The sequence below is a fragment of the Carya illinoinensis genome, chromosome 3 (assembly GCF_018687715.1).
Source record: "Carya illinoinensis cultivar Pawnee chromosome 3, C.illinoinensisPawnee_v1, whole genome shotgun sequence".
NCBI classification, from domain to species: Eukaryota; Viridiplantae; Streptophyta; class Magnoliopsida; order Fagales; family Juglandaceae; genus Carya; species Carya illinoinensis.
The window spans coordinates 7689967-7713052 of NC_056754.1; the positions used below are offsets into that span (position 1 = coordinate 7689967).

The 23086-nt window shown below is 39.1% G+C and overlaps 1 protein-coding gene across 5 annotated transcripts; it reads right to left on the reverse strand.

The window, feature by feature from the left end:
• Positions 1–341: 341 nt before the first annotated feature.
• LOC122302993 (DNA-directed RNA polymerase 2B, chloroplastic/mitochondrial) lies at positions 342–20089 on the reverse strand. Of its 5 annotated transcripts, none has more exons than XM_043114508.1 (19): positions 18881–20088; positions 16444–16659; positions 16217–16350; positions 16071–16137; positions 15816–15874; positions 14489–14606; positions 14131–14244; positions 13848–13979; positions 13325–13741; positions 12639–12689; positions 11948–12018; positions 8809–8893; positions 8390–8542; positions 8198–8272; positions 7991–8080; positions 7831–7878; positions 6941–7055; positions 6755–6858; positions 342–1094 (listed from the first exon to the last, which is right to left on the reverse strand). In XM_043114508.1, the coding sequence occupies exons 1-19, from the start codon at positions 19685–19687 to the stop codon at positions 984–986; spliced, it is 2967 nt and encodes a 988-aa protein (XP_042970442.1). In that variant the 5' UTR covers positions 19688–20088; the 3' UTR covers positions 342–983. The 5 variants fall into 5 exon arrangements, 3 of the variants coding, with proteins under 3 accessions (XP_042970442.1, XP_042970444.1, XP_042970443.1); XM_043114509.1 differs by lacking the exon at positions 342–1094 and adding an exon at positions 1101–1329 and having other exon boundaries at positions 6717–6858; positions 18881–20089; XR_006240575.1 differs by lacking the exon at positions 342–1094 and having other exon boundaries at positions 6756–6858; positions 6941–7076; positions 18881–20089.
• Between the last annotated feature and the right edge of the window lie 2997 nt (positions 20090–23086).

A 23086-nucleotide genomic window follows, 5' to 3' on the forward strand; every position in this document is an offset into this window, starting at 1 on the left:
GTGGAGTTTTCTTTTGCCTCTTTAGAGACTTGCAGGTACCTGTTCACAAAATTGACTATACTTTGAAAGAGACAACTACTAGAAATTTCTGATAGAAACTTACTTGCTTTTAGAAATATGCTGATGAACTGAAGGTGTTCTGAGTCCAATGTAAAGCTCTCTCTCTCTCTCTCTCTCTCTCTCTCTCTCTCTCTCTCTCAAAAGGTTTATTATTATTATTTTTATATATATTTGAAGCGTATCCGTGACACGATCGTCCCAGGATGTCATGAGGAGTTCCACGATTCCATCGTCTTGTCGAGATCAACAGACACTTTGCTATGTTTTCTGCACAAAATTAATAAATTTCTCAACCACCAAAAGGAGATAAGCCGATCTATACACTCACTTCCCGTTATGTTACATGTTAAAAGGAAATATATACGCGTATATGGCACATAGTCCTGAAGAGTAGCGGAAAAGAATTATTATATCCTATAGAAAAAGCAATATTTGCATCTGCAACTATAAAAGGAACCCTGATCCTAGCATTTTCTCACAACAGGCTCTGATATCAATCGAATCATCGTGAAGCATTGCATCTTTAACATGATGCAAGGAAATGTATTGTCAAGAGGCTGTGTACAAGCAGCAGCCATCACGCACTTATATCTCAGCTTCCTCTTTAGAATTTTCCTGTCGTGATTCGGCTTCAGACAAGCTCTTAACCCATATGGCATACACACAAAGAAAAACTTAAGTTACACGTTGGCTGTACAGGAGCATAGAAAGCTGAGTTCAAGGCCTCACGCCCACATGAAGCAAATAGCAATCTTCTCCATGTGCAGGGACATCCTCACGTAATATTTACATGGATGGTGCAGCAATTCTCAACGAGGGATTTTGAGAGAAGACCCTTCTTTTCCTAACCACTATATGGAAAGAAACATCTATAGAGGCATGAGATCACTGTAGCCCTGGGGGAGAGAAGTACGTGCATCTGTTCAGTTGAAGAAGTATGGGGATTCCAAGACATCCCTCAAATCAAAGTCTCCACGTTCAGGTAAGGAAGGAAAAGACAATGTCGGGAAGGACTGCTGAAAGCTTTCAAGTAACTGCATACGAAACAATTGGTCAGAACAAAGAACTACTAGATAATAGATTTGAAATGCTTACATGCTTACACTTATAAGTTTTTTTTTTTTTTTGATTAGTAGCTTACACTTGAGTTCCAATCAGTAAAAGAGAAATGAATAAACTAATTTCTTAAAAATCGGCAGTTCCATCATTCTTTTCTTTTTTCCATATTCAGCAAAATTATGGTGATAATACCATCACTAAATGGGCTTCCTTTTTTTTTTTTTTGATAAGTAATCAAGTGTATTAATGAAAGAATAGGCAAAAGCCATATGAAGTACAAAAGTATGCCCTAGCTACGTAGGGAGTATAGATACAAGGCTGTCATGAAGTGGCCCATTAAAAATAACAGTTGTGGCCCAAGTACTAAGAGTTCTAAAAAAGAAAGCTATTAGTTCCTCCCTCGATCTCTCTTTGTCCTCGAAGGTCCGATCATTACGCTCCTGCCACACACACCACATGATGCATATAGGAATCATCTTCCATACAGCCTTGATCCTTTGATTGCCTCTTAAATCTGTCCAGCTAGCCAAAACTGCCACTACTGACTCAGGCATAACCCATCCCAAATCCAGTCTACTAAAAACCTCGTTCCATAACCAACTGGCCACATCACAATGCAGTAGAAGATGATCCACCGATTCCCCCCCCTTCCTACACATACAACACCAATCTGCGATAATCACCCTCCGTTTTCTCAAATTGTCCGTTGTGAGGATCTTGCCCTGAGAAGCGGTCCACACAAAAAAAGCTGCTTTGAGGGGCGCCTTGTGTCTCCAAATCCTTTTCCAAGGGAACTGAACAGGGGGCTCATGTGACAAGGATTTATAATACGAGCTAACCGAGAAAACTCCTTTACCTGTAGGAATCCACCACAATACGTCGATATGCTGGTTATTCGGTTTGAAAGAGTACAACATACTGAAAAAGGCTGCATAGCTGTCCATTTCCCAATCATTTGCCGCCCGACTAAAAGTGATGTTCCACTGGATGTGTCCTCCTGTTATCACCATGACATCTGCCACTGAAGCATTCTTAGCAACTGCGACCCTGAAGAGTTCTGGAAATAGAGCCTTTAGTGCATCAGGACCACTCCAAGAATCTTGCCAGAATTTGATTCTAGTCCCGTCTCCAAGACAGAATCTCGAGTGCCGAAAGAAAACCTCCCACCCTCTTCTAATATGTTTCCACAACCCCACTCCGTATGCCCCTCTCACTTCATTGGTACACCAACCCCCCCATAAACCCCCATATTTGCTCTCTATCACCACCTTCCATAGAGCTTCTGGTTCTTTATGAAATCTCCACAACCATTTTCCAAGTAACGCCCGATTAAAGATTCTCAGATTTCTGATGCCCAAACCACCACTAGAGAGAGGGCTACATACCTTCTTCCACCTGACTAGGTGGAATTTAAATTCCTCGCCAATACCACCCCACAAGAAATCCCGCTGAAGTTTCTCAATCCGGAGTGCCACACTAGCAGGAATGGGGAACAAGGACAAGTAGTAAGTTGGTAGGTTAGAAAGTGTACTCTTTATCAGGATAGTCCTACCTCCTTTTGACAGGTACATTCTCTTCCAACCTGCAAGACGGCGTTCTACCTTCTCAATCACTGTATCCCACACCGAAGCCGCTCTCGAGGCTGCCCCCAACGGTAGACCAAGATATAACAAGGGAAGAGCGGCAATCTTACACCCCAAAATATTCGCCAACTGTCTGAGATGTTGTACTCCTCCAATGGGCACCATCACAGATTTGTTCAAATTCACTTTCAAACCCGATGTAGCTTCGAAGCAAAGTAGAAGAGCCTTCAAAACTCGGGCCTGATTATGGTCAGACTCACAAAATATTAGAGTGTCGTCTGCAAACAACAGGTGAGAAATATTACTTGAACCCCCATTCAGGGATCCAATCGGGAAACCAGACACCCGCCCATTAGCTACCAGTGCTGAGATCATTCTACTCAAAGCCTCCATCACAATAACAAAGAGTAACGGGGACAACGGATCTCCTTGTCTTAAACCTCTCGTGCTGTCAAAGAAACCTGTTGGACTTCCATTTATCAGCACTGAAAATTTCACTGTAGATATACACCAACGGATCCACGATCGCCATTTTTCTCCAAAACCACATCTCTCCAGGAGGTAAATGAGGAAATCCCAATTAACATGGTCGTACGCCTTCTCCATGTCTAACTTACAGATAATCCCAGCTTGGCCAGCTTTTAATCTACTATCCAGGCATTCATTTGCTATAAGGACCGCATCTAGAATCTGTCTCTCTTTTACAAAAGCATTCTGGGGCTTCGAAATGATATTTCCCACAACCTCACTAAGTCGGTTCGCCAGTACCTTAGAAATAATCTTGTATACCCCATTTACCAGACTAATGGGTCGGAATTCCTTGATCTCCACCGTCCCAACCTTCTTCGGTATCAAAGCGAGAAAAGAGGCGTTTAGGCTTTTCTCAAATTTTCCAACCGAATGAAATTCCTGAAACACCTTCATGAGATCCTCCTTTAACACATCCCAACAAGTTTGAAAGAAACCCATAGAAAACCCGTCAGGACCCGGGGCCTTGTCTTTATTCATCTTTCTCACCACATCAAAAACCTCGGCCTCCTCAAAAGGCCTCTCCAATCGGATACCCTCCATTGGCTCAATTGCATCAAAAAGCAAACCATCAGGCCGGGGCCGCCACCTTTCCTGCTCGGTTAGTAGCTGTTTGAAGAAATCAACTACATGATTATTAATCACAAGCTCATCGTTGCAGTTAGCCCCATCAATCTTCAGCATCTCAATATTGTTGGATCTCCTATGAGAATTGGCTACCCTGTGAAAAAACTTAGTGCTTCGATCTCCTTCCTTCAACCATAAAACTCTAGACTTTTGGCGCCACGAAATTTCTTCTAATAAAATGGTCCTCTCAAGGTCTGCCATCAGCACTAACTTTTGATCTGATTCCTCCTGAGATAACAATCTGGACTCTTGAAGCCTGTCTAGTTCCTGAATTTCCCTTAACTTACATTTCTTGTGTTCTCCTATGTTACCAAATGACTGACTATTCCAAAGCTTCAAATCTTGTTTTAAAGCTTTCAATTTTCCTGCAAAAATGAAACTAGGAGTACCCTGTATCTGGTAAGAAGACCACCACACTCGTACCCTATCCACAAAACCTTCCGATTTCAACCACATGTTTTCGAATTTAAAGTAACGGCTTCTTTTTTGGATCCCCCCACTATCCAACATAATAGGCCAATGGTCTGAACACAGCCGAGTCAATCTCTTCTGCCAAACCTCCGGAAAGTGAGCTTCCCACTCCGGGGATATTAAGAAGCGATCTAACCGTGACCACGTATGATTATTTGCCCACGTACATGTACCCCCTGCCATTGGTAAGTCCACTAAGTTCAACTCGAAAATACATTCTGAAAAATCTGACATTGCAGGTCGCAATCTTCTATTACCAAAGCACTCACTGGGAAATCTTGTTACGTTAAAATCCCCACCAATACACCACGGAAGATCCCACCAACTGTGCACTCCACATAGTTCATCCCACAACAGTCTACGATCAAAGTCTAAATTAGGACCATAAACTCCTGCAAAAGCCCACAAAAATCCATCTGACACACTCCTAAAAGAGCATGCTACCGTGAATGACCCGATGAAATCCTCCCGTTTCTCAACCACTCTTTGGTCCCACATCACCAATACACCTCCTGAGGCCCCATTAGCTGCCAAATATACCCAATCCACATGTACGCAACTCCAAATGTTTCGTACCATTTTTGTAGTAATTACTTTCAGCTTTGTCTCCTGTAAACACACTATGTCCGCCTTCCATTCTCGAAGCAAGTTTCTTATTTGAAGACGCTTACTACCCTCATTTAAACCACGAACATTCCACGAGACAATTTTTGGCTTCATTTGGAATAGACCACGCCCTTCCCCTTTGATCTATCCCTGCTATTACTACTTTCAGAGTTCATGGACCAGGTTAACCTTTTGAGTTCCCGCTGTTTCTTTGAGTCTAATTTCTTATGTTGTTGATGACCCGCTTCAATGGCAGTGAGTAATGCCATGAATTGCTCCTCGTATCCTTCACATTTCAAGCCCACAATTTCCTGTATATCCTTCACTGTGTTGAACACCCAATCTGAGGCATTTGACTGATCTGGAAACAAACAGTTCAGCGGTATCGGGTTCTGTATTCTGAATTCCATCTGTTCCTCTGAGTTTTCATCTCCAACTACGAAGCCCACTTCCCCTATCTGGTTCTCCTCATCTGAGAGGAATAAATCATCACTACCAGCTTCATCTGCACCCAAAAAAGGATTCTGCTCGCTGATACTCACCAACTCCCCCATTCCGTGAATCTCAGAGAACATCACCGTGTCATCCCCACTGTTACCCACCAACGTAACCTCACTGTGCATCTCAGATAGCCTCGCCGGACCATTATCACCCCCCCTGCACTCCGTCGGCGTTTTCTGTCCATTTCCTGGAGGAGGATTGACGCACGGTGGAGGAGGGAGGATCTCAACCAACTCTATCGGCCTCTCCTGCGCCACCAAGCCAGATTCCGACGCCACCACCACCTTCTCCGGCGTCTTCTGTAGCCGGCCCGATGAAGATTCCGGCGTGTCCACCACCCTCAGGTGACGCGCCGGTAGCACCTGCGTCTGCGAGGGCCCCGGTTCAGTGCCTGACCGAGCCCTCCATTCTTTCCGGGTCACTTGAGGTCTGGGCTTACTTGGGCCCAGCCCGTATTGTGTGTTATTAAATCCATTTGAGGCCCCACGGGCCTGATGGCCCAGCCCACAGTATGAAGACTTTGAAAGCCCCTTAAACTTACCATTTCCTCCCCCAAAACGCACCGTTCGATCATTTTCCTTATAAGCCCCGACACATATCGCCACCTTCACGATCTCCCTCTGCAAATTCACCAACTGCTCCTGCATCTCCCTCAACTTGTCATACACGTCTCTTCCGTATTGTCTCTCCTGCGAGAGGACGTGAGGGGCTCGATGCGCTTCATTGTCAGTTTTCCCTCTACCGGTCCCTTCTCCACCTCCTGCCGGAGTTAGCGCTTCCTTGTACGTTTTCCGACCCCTCTCTGTTACTTCCCGTGGCTTCCTCTGTTCAACGCCAACACTCCCCACTTGGTTATCAACCGACTGGATAACCTCCATCAGCACCTCTTTCATTCTTCTCCACCCCCTTCCCCCCTCCTCTTCGGGTATGAGAATACATTTTCGACCTCCCCCATCACCATACACTGCCACTTCCAAGAATCTACCTCGATTATTTGAACATCGCTGGACTGTAACACACCGATAGCCCTCTCTTTTTGACGAGAACAACTCCTTTCTTTCCCCTTTCGCCCACTCCTCCAGAATTCTTCCAAGCCACTGTGCGGTGCCCAGACCCAGTACAAGCTCCTGCTTAAACCTCCTGCCACTCTCTATGATACGTACTAAGGCCCTTTCTCTCACGACGGCAAAGAGTTTTGATTCGATAACAAGCGCTCTTTCAAGACCCATCTAACCACCGTTATAGACACAAGTCCCGCCAATCTTTTGTTAAATGGGCTTCCTATTTCACTTAAATGTATATACGTAAAGATACTGTACATTCTCCAGTATTGGTGTCTCATAGAGTTCAACAAACTTCTCTCTAAGCATCCTGCTCATTTCATCCACATCACATGCATGGGTCCAATATGAATCATGAACTCCTGTAATCATATACCAGTGGTAAAATCAGTAGAAAGTTGAAAGCAACAAAGGAGACAAAAAGGAAGGAACCACAAGAAAAACCTGCAAAGTTCAAGCCTGCTTTTTTGCAGGCAATTGCAGTCATCATCATGTGAGAACCATCGAGGGAGTGAATGAAGTTTGGTGGAAAAGCTGTCCTCTGCCGCCTGACCATGACCTACAATGGTAAAATTGAGCTCTATGGCCCAAAATATCCAACATAAAATGTGATGGCTATATTCATCACATTAAAAACCTAGAAAGTCAAAGCCGAAGATGAAATTGGCCTCCTTTTTGTTGCTCTTCAATTTAGGGTAAAAAATAAGAAATCGCCCTATATCTGTGTTCAGTCAGCATGTGTAACCAACTGTATATCAATGCATTTTGAACGGATCCATCATTAGATGCTCTAAGCCATTTCCAGCTTCCACATTCAGGGCAGAACCAAGAATCATTTCTTGCAGATGAGAAGGGGTGAAGAAGAGAATGGGGAATGGGGTTGCATTAGAAATTCAACTTTAATACATCTAGCACATGGAGGAGCAGGACTGCAAGAAGGTGGGGCATTGCACCCCTGTATGCAGAATCCCACATCTAGCTAGAAATTTGGGCAAACCCACATATTTGCAAAGGAGTGATGCTAGATATAGTCATGGATTGTGCAAGTGCCTCACACTCTTTTTCAAAAAGAGTGGGGTCTACTATTAAAAAATTAATTTTTTCATGTGGATCTCATATTTACTCACATTTTTCAAAGAGAGTGTGCGGCGCTTGCGCACTTTATGACTGTAAATATCATTTCTCTTTACAGAGAAATGCTACAACATGAAATAGGCATGCCAGACATTGAATGTCAATGTATAATGCAGGTGTGACATATGTATGCTGGGAATTACAATAAAAAAAACCCACGTAACCAAGCAGAGATCAGATGGGAAAGTAAGCACAGCTACCTTGTCTGTTTCTCGCTGTAGTGACAATATCTGAAGAGACGTTTTTATCTGCATTGAATTTCATAAAAAGAAATTTAATGACTTGAAATGCTGTTTTGGATTCTAGATATGTGACGAGAGTAATAAGCATTGATGTTAAAGAAGATTTTGAACCACTCACAAGATGCCTTCCCAAATTTCGATACGGTTGCACAACAGGAAGTCCAAGTGGAGTTGTCCACTGCACTGTCTGATTTTCAGATGCAATTATCTGTTCATGTTCCAACTATGAAGTCATATATTCGTATAATGACTACAGAGAAACAAGTAGAAAATAATGTTTAAACATATTTAAGCAAAACCAAAAGAAAATGGGTACAGGACACACTTTTGCGCATTCACCAAGCCAGCTCATGATACTGCGTGCAGCTTCAAACATCTCCCCCAATGCAGTTAGGGTGGTCTGCCCAGGCAACAATAAAGAGTTGTCATTAACGTGAATTCATCGAGACTCACAGATACACATATACTCAGAAATATGTGGCTGTAGTCATGGCATCAATCCTTCTTCCTCAACCACCTTTGCAGCATAACAAGAAGCACCAAAGAGCTCAGCTTCATCCGCAATTGCACCACGTTCCTTCAACCTCCTCTTGATTTGATCCCTAGCACCAATGTAAGTGACCCCATATACTGACGTCATCACTGTTTGCTTCACCAATTTCCTGTTCACCTGGATGATATCCAGCCATCAGGTCAACAACTATCAGTTGCGAGAGAAAGGAGGTCACCCAGTAGGCAACATCGCCATGTACACCAAGCAAATCACATAAAACATCACAATGTACGCTGAAATAATCATATAAAACCTACTTGCATCTTCTGAATGAATTCGTGATGAAAAATAATGCAATGGTTTGATAGTTTCAATTTGTCAAGTTTAAAAATATGCATCGCAAGACATCATTCAAATCAGGAAATGAATAGTTGGCAAAGAACCTGATTAATTAATATTCTTGCATGCAATGCATCTGGAAAAACAGTGGGATCTTTCTGGGCATCCTTTCGCATGATTTCCAGTACCCTGCATAGCAAATATGATGTCATCATCAAATGGTTTTCTCAGACAACTTCTTTTAAAAGAGAATGATGGCCACTGCAGTTAGAAATATGTTGTAAAAAAGGGAAAAAAAAATTTTGACAAGTAATAAACTTTATTGAAACAAATGAAACTAAGCGGAGCCCATGTATACAGGAAGTATACAAGATGAGACACCTAATTATATTCTAGAAAGCTGAAAAGAAAACAAAAACTCATGAACACTCTCCCCCTTTAATACAATAGCAGAAAACCACTGAAAAAGAGAAGACACAAAAAAATTCCAGATATCCCCCGCTGCTCTTTCCCTGTTGCTAAAACATCTGTCGTTCCTTTCTGTCCATACACACCACAATAAACACAATGGTATCATCCTCCAAGCCGCATCCAATTGATAGCTATTATAATTTCTGTTCCAGCAGGCTAAAACCTCCACCACCCTCTTAGGCATAACCCAACTCAGCCCAGCTCTACCAAGAATACCAATACATAACTCCCTAGCCACCTCACAATGAAGAAAAAGATGATCAATCGAGTCACCATCCTTTTTACACATGAAGCACCATTCCATAATAATCATACCGCTTTCTCAGATTATCAATCGTCAAGATCTTCCCTAGAGCAGCAGTCCAAATAAAAAAGGCAACTTTAGACGGCGCACAAACCTTCCAAATGCTCTTTCATGAAAAAAAAAAAAAAAAAACGTGCTGTTGAGCAGACTACACCTTATAAAATGAATTAACAGAAAATTTATTGCTCCCCGAATGTTTCCACAGCAACTGATCTCTCCCATTTGCATCTATCTTTACATAATACAAAAAACCTGCAATCTCATCAAGTTCCCAATCCTGTGCATTTCTAGTGAAAATACATTCCAATGTACAGCCCCATCGACACGACACAACACCTCTGAAACAGCAACCTGCTGATTACCAACCAAACTGAAAACAACAGGAAAAAACAGCATTAAGAGGTCTCTCACAATACCACTCATCAAACCAGAACCAGATTCTATCACCAGCTCCAACTTCAAACTTGATATTTTTTCAAAAATGTTCCACCCTTTTCTAATATATTTCCAAAGGCAAATGCCATGAGACCCCCTACCCTCCTTAGAACACCATCTCCCCCACTCACACCCATATTTCCAGTCAATCACCTCTCTCCATAAAGCATCTCCTTCCTCATGATACCTCCACAACCACTTCCCCAATAATGCCTTATTAAAAAGATTCAAATCTCTCACCCCCCAGCCACCATTCAATATCGGACAAATCACCATATTCCAATTCACAAAAAGAAATTTATTCTCCTCCCCCAAACCACCCCTTAAAAAAGCTCAAAATAATTTTTCAATCCGATTAGCCACTCCCAACGGTAATGAAAATAAACAAAGATAATACGTGGGAAGATTGGAAAGGGTGCTTTTGATAAGAGTTAACCTCCCCCCTTTTGATAAGTAAAGTAGCTTCCAACCCGACAATCTTTTTTCAACCTTCTCAATTACCCCATCCCATATCCTCCTAGCTTTAAAGGCGCCCCCAATGGAAGCCCAAGATATCTCAGAGGAAGAGAAGCAACTTTACAACCCAACAAATCCGCAAGAGAGTTGACATTCCTCACCTCACCCACCGGAACCAATTCCGACTTTCCCAAGTTCACCTTGAGGCCCGAAACAGCTTCAAAACACAACAGAACAGCTCTTAAAGCTTGAATATGACACGCATCATCATCACAAAAAATAAGAGTATCATACGCAAAAAGTAAGTGGGAAATAGAAATAACACCATTACAAACAAATATTGCAGCTGTGCATACATTCAGTTTCCCTTACAAACAAATTAAGTCAATTCTTTTTGGTTTGTCAAATCTATTTAGCAGAAACGGATGCAAAATTAAGGTTGAAAGCATTTCACTAGCCATATGCTTTCTACAGACAACATCAAACCCAAACCAACAATAGAATTTGCTGCTAAGGACTGCTGACCAATACAGTAGTTCTCTTATCACCAACTACACCGGGCAGAAATTTAAAAGGGAACAAAGATCAATTTGGCAATAGAGGGGGAGATAAGAGTTCTGGAGCTCTTTTCAGTCAGGACCCCAGAATGATAAAGAAAGATTCCGCTCTACTATGGAGGCCCAACATGTCATACTTCCTATTTTCAATGTATTGACTAATAGAGAGGTATGCATGGATTATTCATCCCAAGAATCCATATCTATGGATGCAAAGACCAAAAAATTTAATACTTCCCACGTTACATATGGACATGACAGAGAACTAATTTTTTAAATCATGAGTGCTTTAACCAGCAACCTAGAAACATAGAACTAATTATTCTTATGAGAAGAAAGCAAGCATAGTCTATGATTTAAAAAAAAAAAAAAGTATATTCTATGATTAAGTTTTTTCCATATTTTGTACCACTTCATATGTCTCCAGGTGGTAGCTCATATCAGGTTATGCCTAGATGGGGTGGCGGACCTGTTAGCATGCTAGCAATGGCAATTGGATACACATCACAACGAGACCTTATGAAAAATGCCTCTGAAAGTCATGGAGTGCATAAGCCCCCTTAAAGATAGGGGTGACTATCTTGCGGTAGCAATTGCGAATGAGCATTTGTTTGATATGGAAGTCCTAAAGTCCTTGTTTTTCAATTCATTTTACCATTGGATGGCAGCCACCTATGTATTCTAACTTTAGGTTCCAAGATTTCTTCACCTCTTTTTTTTCTTTAAGTAGCTGTGTCTGTCGTATACTCCATGTTTACCTTGATAATGTTCTTATTTTTATTGAATCATTAACAAAAATAATCTTGCTTATCAAAAATTAAAGTACCAACTTAAAAAACACATTTCCTTTGCTCAATACTTGGTTTTGTTTCTTATTATTAGAGAGGGGAGAAAAAATACTGTAGTAAGAATAACGGGAATTGCAATGCTTCCTGAAATCTTACTAGTGCAACTAAAGTAAAAAGTTTCGGGACCCCATTATCTGATGAATCCCATTTGCCTTGGTAGATAACGGCTTACCTAACAGCTATTCCTGAGTAAACATCTGCTGGCTTCTCTCCCGCAACTAAATTGACAGCTCCTGCCCCCAACTGAACGGAACATTATGAAATGAGAAATAATTCATATGCATCCGAGAATGAAACATATCTTTTATTTTTCAAAAAGGAGAGAGAGAGAGAGAGAGAGAGAGAGAGAGAGAGGTATGTGTCCATTAAGTGGCATATCCATTTCAATTTAAACATGTCAGTAAATTGTTTTCCATTAAATGGTGCATTAGGCAAAGGGAAAATTAATGGATAGAAATAGATAAATCTCAACTAAAGAGATGTTTAAAAAGGTTTTTAATCAACCTCATCTGCATTTTTGACAAAATTTATTCAATAAATTACCAGAAGTTTTTTTTTCCTTTTTGTACTGTCTTCTAAGAGTGTTTCTACAATCTCAGATCATATCACTTGATGTCTTATAATTGACAAAAAAAAAATAACAATTTAGCCAGTGTAAAGCGAGTTTGCCATTTTGAATCCTAATTAATGAGGAAGGCAATTGTGGTAAATCAATAAACTTGGTTCCCTTTTCTCCCACAAAATCGAGAGGTTTATAGCATCTCTCACGCATTTAGCATTATTTGTGGGAAATCATCTAAGCAGAAGTGAAAACTTTATACCTACTCCTAAATTAAACTGGAAAATAAAAACAACAATGTTACCTTGTCTCTTCCAAGAGCAGCATAGTGTTGTAAACCATTGCAAGAACCATCCTAGAGGACATCAAAAAGGGGCAAAAAGAACTAAGTACAAGTTATGAATTATAGAGAAAACACAAAATATCAGATCAAATCAAAGCTTAGCTGCTCTGGAAAGACATACAGTACAGAGATGATGGTATCATATAAGAAAAAAAATATGAATGCAATTAAGATGGTGGTCCAACCCACATCCATGCAACAATTGCAACAATCCATTGAAGGCCCTCTAATACAAGACAAATCAATTAAAAAAACCGAATGAAGGAACCCACTGAAACTTGTCTTTGGTTAGTCTCTGCATGACTGGAGGTAGGAGGTAGCCATTACAAATGAATCCAATAAGAGTTCCAGTATGGAAACCCCACAAAAAGCTAGATAGACATGTGCAGACGCATCAATATTGGAGACAGTTCATGCATAAGAACATATAAACTGTCTCTACACCTCCTTTAACGCCCTTACACTAAGCTCTAGTCCTTTGTTCCCTTTCTTTTTCTCTTGACAAGTTTTTCCCCATAAAATTTAGCACACGAATATAACTTATTCAAAGGTTATTTACCATTAAAAATATGTAAAATATAACTGCAAAAACTACCATTCTGAGCATCTGTACTCCCCAGAGCAGCTTATAACCCCTATGAAAGTACCTGGTGTACAGGTATATGTGAAACAAAGGTCTCTGGGGATGAACTTCTCAAGGCATCAGTTATATTCATGCACACAGCCAAGAACTGAAATGGATCTTCTGCATTCAACCACCAGCGCCTGCCTTCAAGTGGCCTGTCTGCAGAATCAAATATATCATCTAAATGGTTCTCAGTAAAAGCTATTCGATCCTCATGGGACAATTTGTCCACACCACCAGCATATAAGTTTGCCAAGTGTATCTTTAACCAACGTAAGCCTGACTTTCCAAGAGGTCGTCCTGTGGCAAATTCCAAAACACCCCGGCATAGATCTGAACCCAGATGATTCAAGTACGGGTGCATTGGGTATGCACGGCCTCGAAAATCAAGGTTGTGTGGATAGAAAAAACCTTCTTCATCCTTCATTTTCCTTGCAACCTGCTCCCAGTAAATAAAGTTGACACAAACCTTATTAAAAATAAGAAAGGGTTAGCATCTTTGAAAAGCATGGTTACTGTCTTACAGTGAGTAAAAAGCATCATACAGCAAGTTTAAGTTCTATGTCACAACGCTGTGAATGTCTCTCCCTGTTCTCTTTCTTCAGAGATTTGACTTTCCATTTCCATTTCTTAAGCTGAGCTTCATCTTCAGTATCTGGCTCATTTGGTAAAGGTATCTACAGCACATATAGTTAGTTAAACAAAAGCATTTTCAAATTGCTGTTAATGAACCAAACTCGCTAACAATGTGGAGGTTGGGTTACTGTTAAACAAAACAAGCACATCAGAAAAAAAATGACAAAAAATAGATGACATAACGTAACTCACATCATTGCGGTCCACCAAATCAGCAAGACGGCCACCACTAGCCCATATTCTATCTACAATACTAAGTACCCTCTTATTTATCCTCCACTTGGTATACCCAAGAGTATTCAGCGCCTGGAGAGTTGATGTACATAAACAATTATGGCAGCCTTTCTGAATGGAACAAAACGGGAAGAAATACCAAGCAGACAAAATATATGTGCTATGACAGCCAACATAATTCCAGTAACAATTTCTCACAGCTAAGTACAATAAAGTGTTCAGAATACACTATACAGAATACCTGTATTGTTTTCCACATCTAAAAACAAAAATAATAAAAAAAAAAAAGTCATGAACAATTCACATAATTTCAAACCTCAAAAACTGGTTCTAGTTGTTTCCTAGGAGCCCTCTTAACTGCTTCACGTTGATGTCTGGATCCATGAGTGCGCATGATATAGGATGGTAAAAACAAGTGCCCTCCTTTTTCATAACTGCAAAATGACAAATAAAAGAAAGAACAGTGAATAAAGGAGTAGAAGGATAGTTACCAACAGTTGAACAATCTCATTTAGTGCAATTTAAATAAACGAGTCCATGGGCAGAAGGGGCATCCGTATCTTTACCGATGTGTTTTAAAATGACTAGAAGAACCACTGTGAGTTTCCAAATGTTGGAACAAGAAGGCAAGAAATCCCTAGTTCAAAAGAGCCAAAATACATTCAAGTACTTCTTACTCCAGAAATTCCACCTAAAGCCTTGTAAATAGTTTTTTTTTTTTTAAGTAAGCCTTGTAAATAATATTATTAGCTCGTTTTTATTAATATGTAATACTTTTTTGATAGGTTATTAATAAGTAATACTTTTTTTTATGTCGAGGAATCTCTACAAGGCAAGACCCTTCGGACCTACCCCTGCAGACTAAATCCTGGTTCTGTGCACAGCACCCTCAAAAGTTTCCCTACACGGAACTAGTTAAATCACTGGCTTTTCACCAAGGGGTATGGCCCCAAAGGATTGTTTGCACCCATGAGGTGTTGCCAAGAACTAAAACAAAGTAGAATGACATGGCCTAAAAGTAGAAATCAATTAAGCTTCTCTTACATGATAAGATAGATAGCCTAACTAAAGGTGTTTGCGTATAGAAAATAAGTCATTAGTCTCTCACACGTGCATCCCAAAATTTCATTTTTCAGGCCCTAGATGATATTACATCTTTGATTTATCAAGCAACTATTGTGATCAAGTAAGTAAAACAGGAGTTTTGTGTTGAACGGAGACAATTTAAAGTTTTATAGAAAGTTCTTTTCCAATAAAAATACAATATTTTGTTAATCAATCCTAAAAGTTCCATGATGATTGCTTGAATGGCTGATAAAAGTAATCTAATGGGCCGTCAGATGTCATTTATCTAGTCATTAAAATTTGTTTGGAAACACTCATCATATAACTATTTTTCCAAGATTATTGAACTAATTTATTGTTTCCAAAAATATACCAAAAACATACGCCTGTTAGATGTTACCAATCTAAAGACCCCTTTCTCTTATATAGCACTCTTATAGAAAAGCTAAAACGAGCTATCACCGTATGAATATCAAAACATTGGACACTAAGTTGTCTGTGCCATGATTATGCAGTTCAAAACAAAAAAGGCAGCAACCAAGCAAAAACTAAAGAAAATAGAAGCTCAAATGACGTACCCTGTCCACTTGACTGGGGGCACCAACATTGGCATATAAGGAATAACCATGTGCCTTACCTGTTTGAGCAAATAGCATATGTTGTAATCACCCTTACGCAAGAATGTGTTAGTGGGTGGGAAGTTCCACCTCAAACAACTAGAAAATAATCCACCAATTGCCCAAACCCTTAAAAAGAAAACAACCCATCATTTGCCCACATGCAACTTCTGATTAACGTTCACTAAGGAATAAAAGATGATACAACTTGCTTACAGTTCTCTCAAGGCCTTTAAGAACTAGAGGGTTACATTCAATAATGCCATATCTTCTGCTTGTTTTCCTGTGGAAACAGAAGCCCAAAAGTGAAACAAGGGAAAAGATTTTAAGCTTCTGAAAAAAGGGAAGTAAATGGATCTTACTTTCCTTCCTTCATCACTGTTCGGAATGAGTGTACAAAAGCAGGTCGAATATCAGGTGGGCCATCTGCCAGCTGATTGGCTGGTGGTTGTATATAAGCTGTTTGCATCAATAGTTCGATCAGACGGCTTCCAACCTGAAAATTACAAGGGCAAAGAGCACCTTTTTTAGAAAGTATGCTGACAGAAATAAATAATTTTTTCCATGTCATTACAAGATATCTTCAAACCTTAGCCTTAGCATCCTGGCCCCATGGCTTTGAATCATCTTTTCCCTTCACTATCTGCCTTACTGCCAGCAGCTTTTGCTTCTTCATCAAATTAGTGACCTTTTTCCTTAACTCCTCTTGTTCCTTGATATGAGAATTAGAGTCACCTCCTTCATTTTCCTTATCTTTATTACCCTTTTTCTGTTTTGTTTTCTCCAAGAATTTGTGAATTCTAACCTGACACATCAGTGCTCATTGTGGGATAACAAGAAATAATCACCCATTTCAATGAGCATATTGAGAAAGATAAAACCAGAAGAGTCCAACTAACCCAACCCTAACATATTTGTTACAACCAAATCCCTTTTTTTTTTTTTTTTTGATGAATAAGTCACAACAAAATCAAAATATACAAATTACAGAGGAAGAATATAAAAGGAAGAGATATCAAAAACCTGTTATAATTCCAGTATATCCATCATTTTTTGAAAACCAGGATAAGTAAACACTGGAAACTGTCTGCTGTTACTAAAACATTTCTCCACAATATTTTACAAAAAGCACAAAAAAATATTCAAACCACTCCAGAACATAAAGGGCTCTATATCAGTTATCTTTAGTCCCATGTCAAGGCTTACAGAAGAATTAGACATTACATCCCAGGTCATAAAATCACCGATATCACTATACTTTTGATAACATTACTAAGGAAAAAAAGTTCCATATGGTAAGTTGGAATAAGGTTTACATACCGGTGTCTTGTGGAGGATTGGGGGTTCAAAATTTGAGGCTTTTCAATAAAGCTCTTCCTAGGAAATGGCTATGGTGGTATCATCTTGAGAGGGATGCGTTATAGAGGAATATTATTGATGTGAAATATGTGAGGGGGTGGAGGAGTTGTGTTCTAATGAAGTTAGAGGAGTGTAATGAGTGGGTTTGTGGAAATCTATTCGAATTGGTTGGGGGAATTTGTTAGTCATATTAAATTCAAGGTGAGTGGAGGAACCAGGCATGATACTTAGTGTGGGGATACGGCTCTTAAGAATGCTTTTCCTTCCCTCTTTAGGATTGCAAGAGATCAAGATGCTGCAGTAGTTGATTCATTCATTTTTTTCAAACAACATTCCTCATTGGAATGTGAATTTTATTAGATGCATGATTGGGAATTGATTGTCATTTCTTATTTTTTTGGAAGGTTATATGATATGAAGATTGTTCTCGTTTAGCTCCTATTATAAGGCATTGACTTGTCATTCTATTAATAAATTTCCTTGGAACTGCATTTGGAGGGCTAAGGTGCCTAGTAAGGTTGCATTTTTCTGCTGGTTGGCGTCAATTGGAAAGATTTTGACCACAGATAATTTGAGAAAGCGTGGACTAATCATTGTGAATTGTTGCTTCATGTGTAAGAAAGATGGTGAATCTATTGATCACTTATTTCTTCATTGTGAGGTGGCTAATCGTAGATTTGGATAGTGAGATGAGAATTTTTAGTTTTAGATAAAATTTTAAAATATTAATTTTTAATATTATTATTGTTTTGGGATTTAAAAAAATTAAATTGAAATTTGAAAAAGTTGAATTGTTTATTATATTTTATGTGAGAATTTAAAAAAATTGTAATGATGTGATGAGATGAGATGATAATTTTGTGTCTCATCCCACTTGCCAAACCTGGTCGGACTCTTTGGGAAGAGATTTTTGGTAGGACAGGTATTGCTTGGGTGATGCCTAAGTGAGTGGTGGATTTTAAGGGGAATCATTGCATTGTTGCTATTTGGAGGATGATCCCTTTATATTTGATGTGGTGCTTATAGTTGGAAAGAAATAGGCAGGGCTTTCGAGATAGAGAACGTTCGATGGGAGAACTTAGAGAATTTTTATTTTATTTTTTGATAAATAAACAAACTAACTTAGAGAGTTTTTCTTTAGCAATTTGTGTTTTGGGGCAAAGGTTCTTGTTTTGAATGGAGACAATCTTCATGATATGCTACTATCATTTTCTAGTTCTTAGCTTGTATTTAGGTGTTTCTATTTTATACTTTCAGTGTACTTGGGCTATACCTATTTACTTGTCAATAAAATTTTCTTATTACTTATAAAAATTACTAAGGCCCAAATATTATGAATAAAATTTTGTTTACCAATAAAAAAGAACATTACTAAGGCCCAAAAATGATCTCACCCCATGGTTTAGAACAACAATTGTAATGGTCACCATGCACCAAACTATAACTCATCGGCGTAACAGAAATTCTAAACATTACTACTCCCGAGGCATTTGAAAATCACAAACTCTTTTGAGTTGTACATTCTTACTCATCACCCTCTAAAGCAATTTAACTGTATACCACGTCTCTTCACTCAATCCTAGTAAAAGGCCGAGAATCATAGAATGACCAAATAGGAGGGTTCAAACCAAAATGACCATGAAAAGAATGCGGAAAAAACTTTCTACCTCCTGCTCAATGGCATCACCTATCATGCAAGCGGCCTGTACCACCCTCGCAGCTCCATGATCACCACCTGTCATCAATAAACCTGTCAACTTATGCATTGTGATAACGGACATCATGTCAGCCGGTAACTGGTCAAAATACGGGGCATACGCCCGCTTGTTCTTCCCATTCCGGCACAACTGCTTCTCCTTTTCAATGGCGTCCCGTAAAGGTTCAAACCAACCAAGAAACAACGACTTCATATATGGCAAATTAGGGGCCAGCTTCTGCGCGCACATGTCCATCAAAAGCTCCTTATACTCCTTTGCCGCTTGTTCCCACGCCTCTGTCTCAATCTTCACCTGCCTCCTACTTAGCATCATATACTTCCCTTGGCCCATTCCCCTAACCATCTTCTGATGCCTCCGCCGCCTATAATCAACCTGCCTCTTCTCTTCTTTACTCATTTCCTGCAATAATTCTTGAACCTCCTCGGCAACCGAGACATCCTCCTCCACATCCGTAGACGACACTACCTCGGCCTCGGCCAAACTCGCATAGCCTCTGGGACAAAACCCACTAATTCCAAAACTTGGCCTCCGCAGAAAGTCCTCATGTGAACAAAACTCGTCATGTCGATGATAACCCATTTCCGAAAACCCATTATCCCAGCAAGCATTAAGCTCAGAGGGCCTAAATCTGAATTCTTCAGGGAAGATCGGGTCCTGGGTACGACCCAGAAAGCTATGAACCCGTCTGAGGGAGTGGGAATTGAGGAAAAAACTCCGGGACTTTGAAATAGCTCGTTTGGCAATATTGCTCCACATGCCAGTGGAAATCCTTGAAGGGCTTAAAGGAAAATTTGTTTCTTTACAAAAGGGAAGAAGAGGATCGATTTTGCTGCGGAGATTTGCAGAGACTATAGGGGTTTGGTTAGCTTAAGAACCAATTTGAATCAAAATTTGACGACAATGAAATTGATGGGATGGAGTGGGACTGGGATGCGATTGTGATTGGAGGAAATGGGTCGTAAAAGAAATTCGCAGAGGGAACTGAATCCATAGAGGGACTGTTTAGTGACCGCCTCGGAGCTAAACCCTTCTTAAACCTTTCTCTGTCCTTCGCCCCACACTGTCCCTTGCTTTCTCACGGTGTAGATTGTTTTCCTTGCCTTCATAGACTAGAGTCACTAGATGGGCGACGCTACAAAGCCAGTTTGGATAATGAAAGCATTATAATTTGATATATTTGTAAATATATATATATATATATTAAATAGAAAAACTAAATCATAATATTAATATATTAATACAGGTATGCTACATCTGTAACATTTCTTAGTATTGAAAGTAATAAATATGCAATTATGGTAGATTACGCGTCCACATCCCTATAATGCATAATACGAGTGAGTGGCTTCCACTCTCCCAACGTGGACCGATAAGAAGGGTATGTTTGAACGATGGCTGGTTCCAACACTTTAGGACACTTTTCAATATAAATGTAGAATCTAGAGGAATCCAAATCCTAAAACAAGTCAGAAATGATTTAGATATAAACAAGTTAACAGAGTGGTAAGAGCCGATTGGGATCATCCATTCGATTCATAGAAAAAAGAAGATGGACTTCACTGCTTTTATCTCTCATGAAGTTATCCACATCATTGACCCGGGATGCCCACCGATCAAGGGCTCTTGATAATTTAATCAAAATACCAATAATTAGTATTTGGAAATAATCACTTGGTTCTTCCCATTGCAGGCAAAGAGGGTCAACTTTGCTTAGTTTCAAAAGGCACAATCAATATCTCATAATAACTACCAGCTTATTCTCTAAAACTGCTCATCAGGATTCAAGTCCGAGAATCCAAATATATCTAACCTGAAAAACCATACCGGATTAACCTGAGTCAAACCTAGGCTGAAACCTGGGTCTGGGTTCTAGTTTGTACCCAACTTTTTTCTTTTTAATTTTAAATCAAAGCCCACATGTTATATTATGTTTATATTAAGAGTCATGCTAGACTATTGTCCAATAATAACCGTTGGACGTGCCACTTACCAAAAATTTTCTTTTTATTTTTTGATCTTTTATCTTTTATATTTTTTAAACATATTTAAATATTTTTAAAATATATATATATATACAGAACTTCTACGTACAGTCACTTCATATAAGTGAGTGAGAGTCATTGACGCCACCTCGATTAAAAAATAAAAAAGAGATGGAACGCTTGAAAGAAGAAGAAAGAAGCCAAAACATTTAAACCGCGCATCTAGACCAGAACAAAAGGCAAAAAAGAAAAATAAAGAAGAACGAAATGAATGACGAAAGCTTTACAGAGTTATATTGATAGAATAAGTTGCAGTTTTGAATCATTTGAAATTAGCATCATCCATACATTATTTGACAATCCAGACTTCAAACAAGTCCATTATGAAAAAATATATTCTTGACTGCAATCTTAAACTTGATTCAAACAAGGTTCCATGAAATACTAGCACCACATATTACTCTTCTTTAGCTTCTCCATTAGAAATAGTTTACTAAGTTTGCAATAGTGGCAATTGATTTACCCAACAATTACTTTTTGCAGCCTTAGCCTCAACAAGAGTTTCCTCAATTATAACATCTGCATTTTATGAATTTCCAGTTCTGCAAAGCCTCACATTCGAATGGACCTAGACTAGATATTTTTGGCAACACATTGTAGATATGGGTTGTGATGGTCATGAGCAAAGGCTTCTGGGTGGTCGGATCCGTCGTAATGGTTGAGCTCATCCTCGGAGATCTCTCATCGTGTAGACTGGGATCACCTCCTTCAGTGTCTCCCACAGTTCCAGATCCTTTATAGTTTTCAAGGAGTAAGAGAGGGAACTAATAAATGAAGTGAGAGAGAAGGAAAAGATAAAATAGTAAAAAGCATCTGACGTGGACACGCGTTTGCACACCGACTACATCAGGCATTTGCAACAAGCATTTTTTATATACATATATATCAATATATTAAAAATCATTTCATTAATTATTATGTAAATAAAAATTAAAAAAATTTATAAATATATGAACGGTAAAATGAGAGGACAAATCCAAGCAATATAATAGTATTTTCCTTACATTAATGATAGCAATGTTCAACTCATGATCTTGATAATTTAAATTTATATAATAATTGATAAATAGGATTACTGTACAGAGACTAAAAACAGAATGAAAAGCATGCTATAAACATAAAAGAGAAGAATATAGCAGTATACCCAGCTATTAAATTTTTAAATCAAAGCCTTCGTCTCATTTTAAAGTTTGGATATTACCGTCTTGTCCGTAAAATGGAATGGAGTACACCGACAAGGCTATTTGAGTGTTTTTTTTTTTTTTTTTTTTCTTTTCTTTTCATGCATTTTTTAAACTCATTTAAACATTTTTAAGAAATTCACGTCATTAAAAAAAATCTATTTAATCATTACGTTTAAATAAAAAAAGGACAATCGGGACCTATCGTCGAGACCTATAACATTTTCCTTTAATTTCTGTCCATTTTGTTGCTAGAAGTGAAAATAAATAAATAAATAAAAACAAAAAATAAAACATGCAAACCAAGAGAGAGAAAAAAAAAAGTTCCAGGTTTTTTTATGCGGGTATGCATTCCGGGCCAGAACCTGGTTATCAGATAACCGGGTTTCAAACTGGGCCATGAAAAAATCCGACTAAGGATGAACAAGCCTTTAAAAAAAAAAAAAAAAAAAAAATACTGCTAGCTTAATCGACAAGAGAGCAAAACTTTCCTTCAACCAGTTCACCACCACATATTGCAAATCTGAGATTGAAACATCATTCCAAAGGATACAGTGAGCATTAAGATATATGAAAATAAAAGTGCATAAAAACCGTGAGGAGAAAACACCTAATAATGCCCATCAGGGGGTTTGAAATTGAGGCGAGGGGCTGAAAAGGGAACTCTCATCAAAGTTCAAAGTTTCTCACCAAGGAGTTACTTATCGATTCGGCTTGATGAACGAACCCCCCTGTCACACTTGCAAGTAAATTAGATATATATATATATATATACACACACACACACACACACACACACACATAAAGATGAAGTCCTGTGATGTAAGATTAACCACAGTCACCCTCTCCATCAAGCAAACACGAGTCCTCGAACTGAATAAATTAACAAGCGGGAGATTTGCCAAACTTTCATCAGATTTTGAAACCTTAAC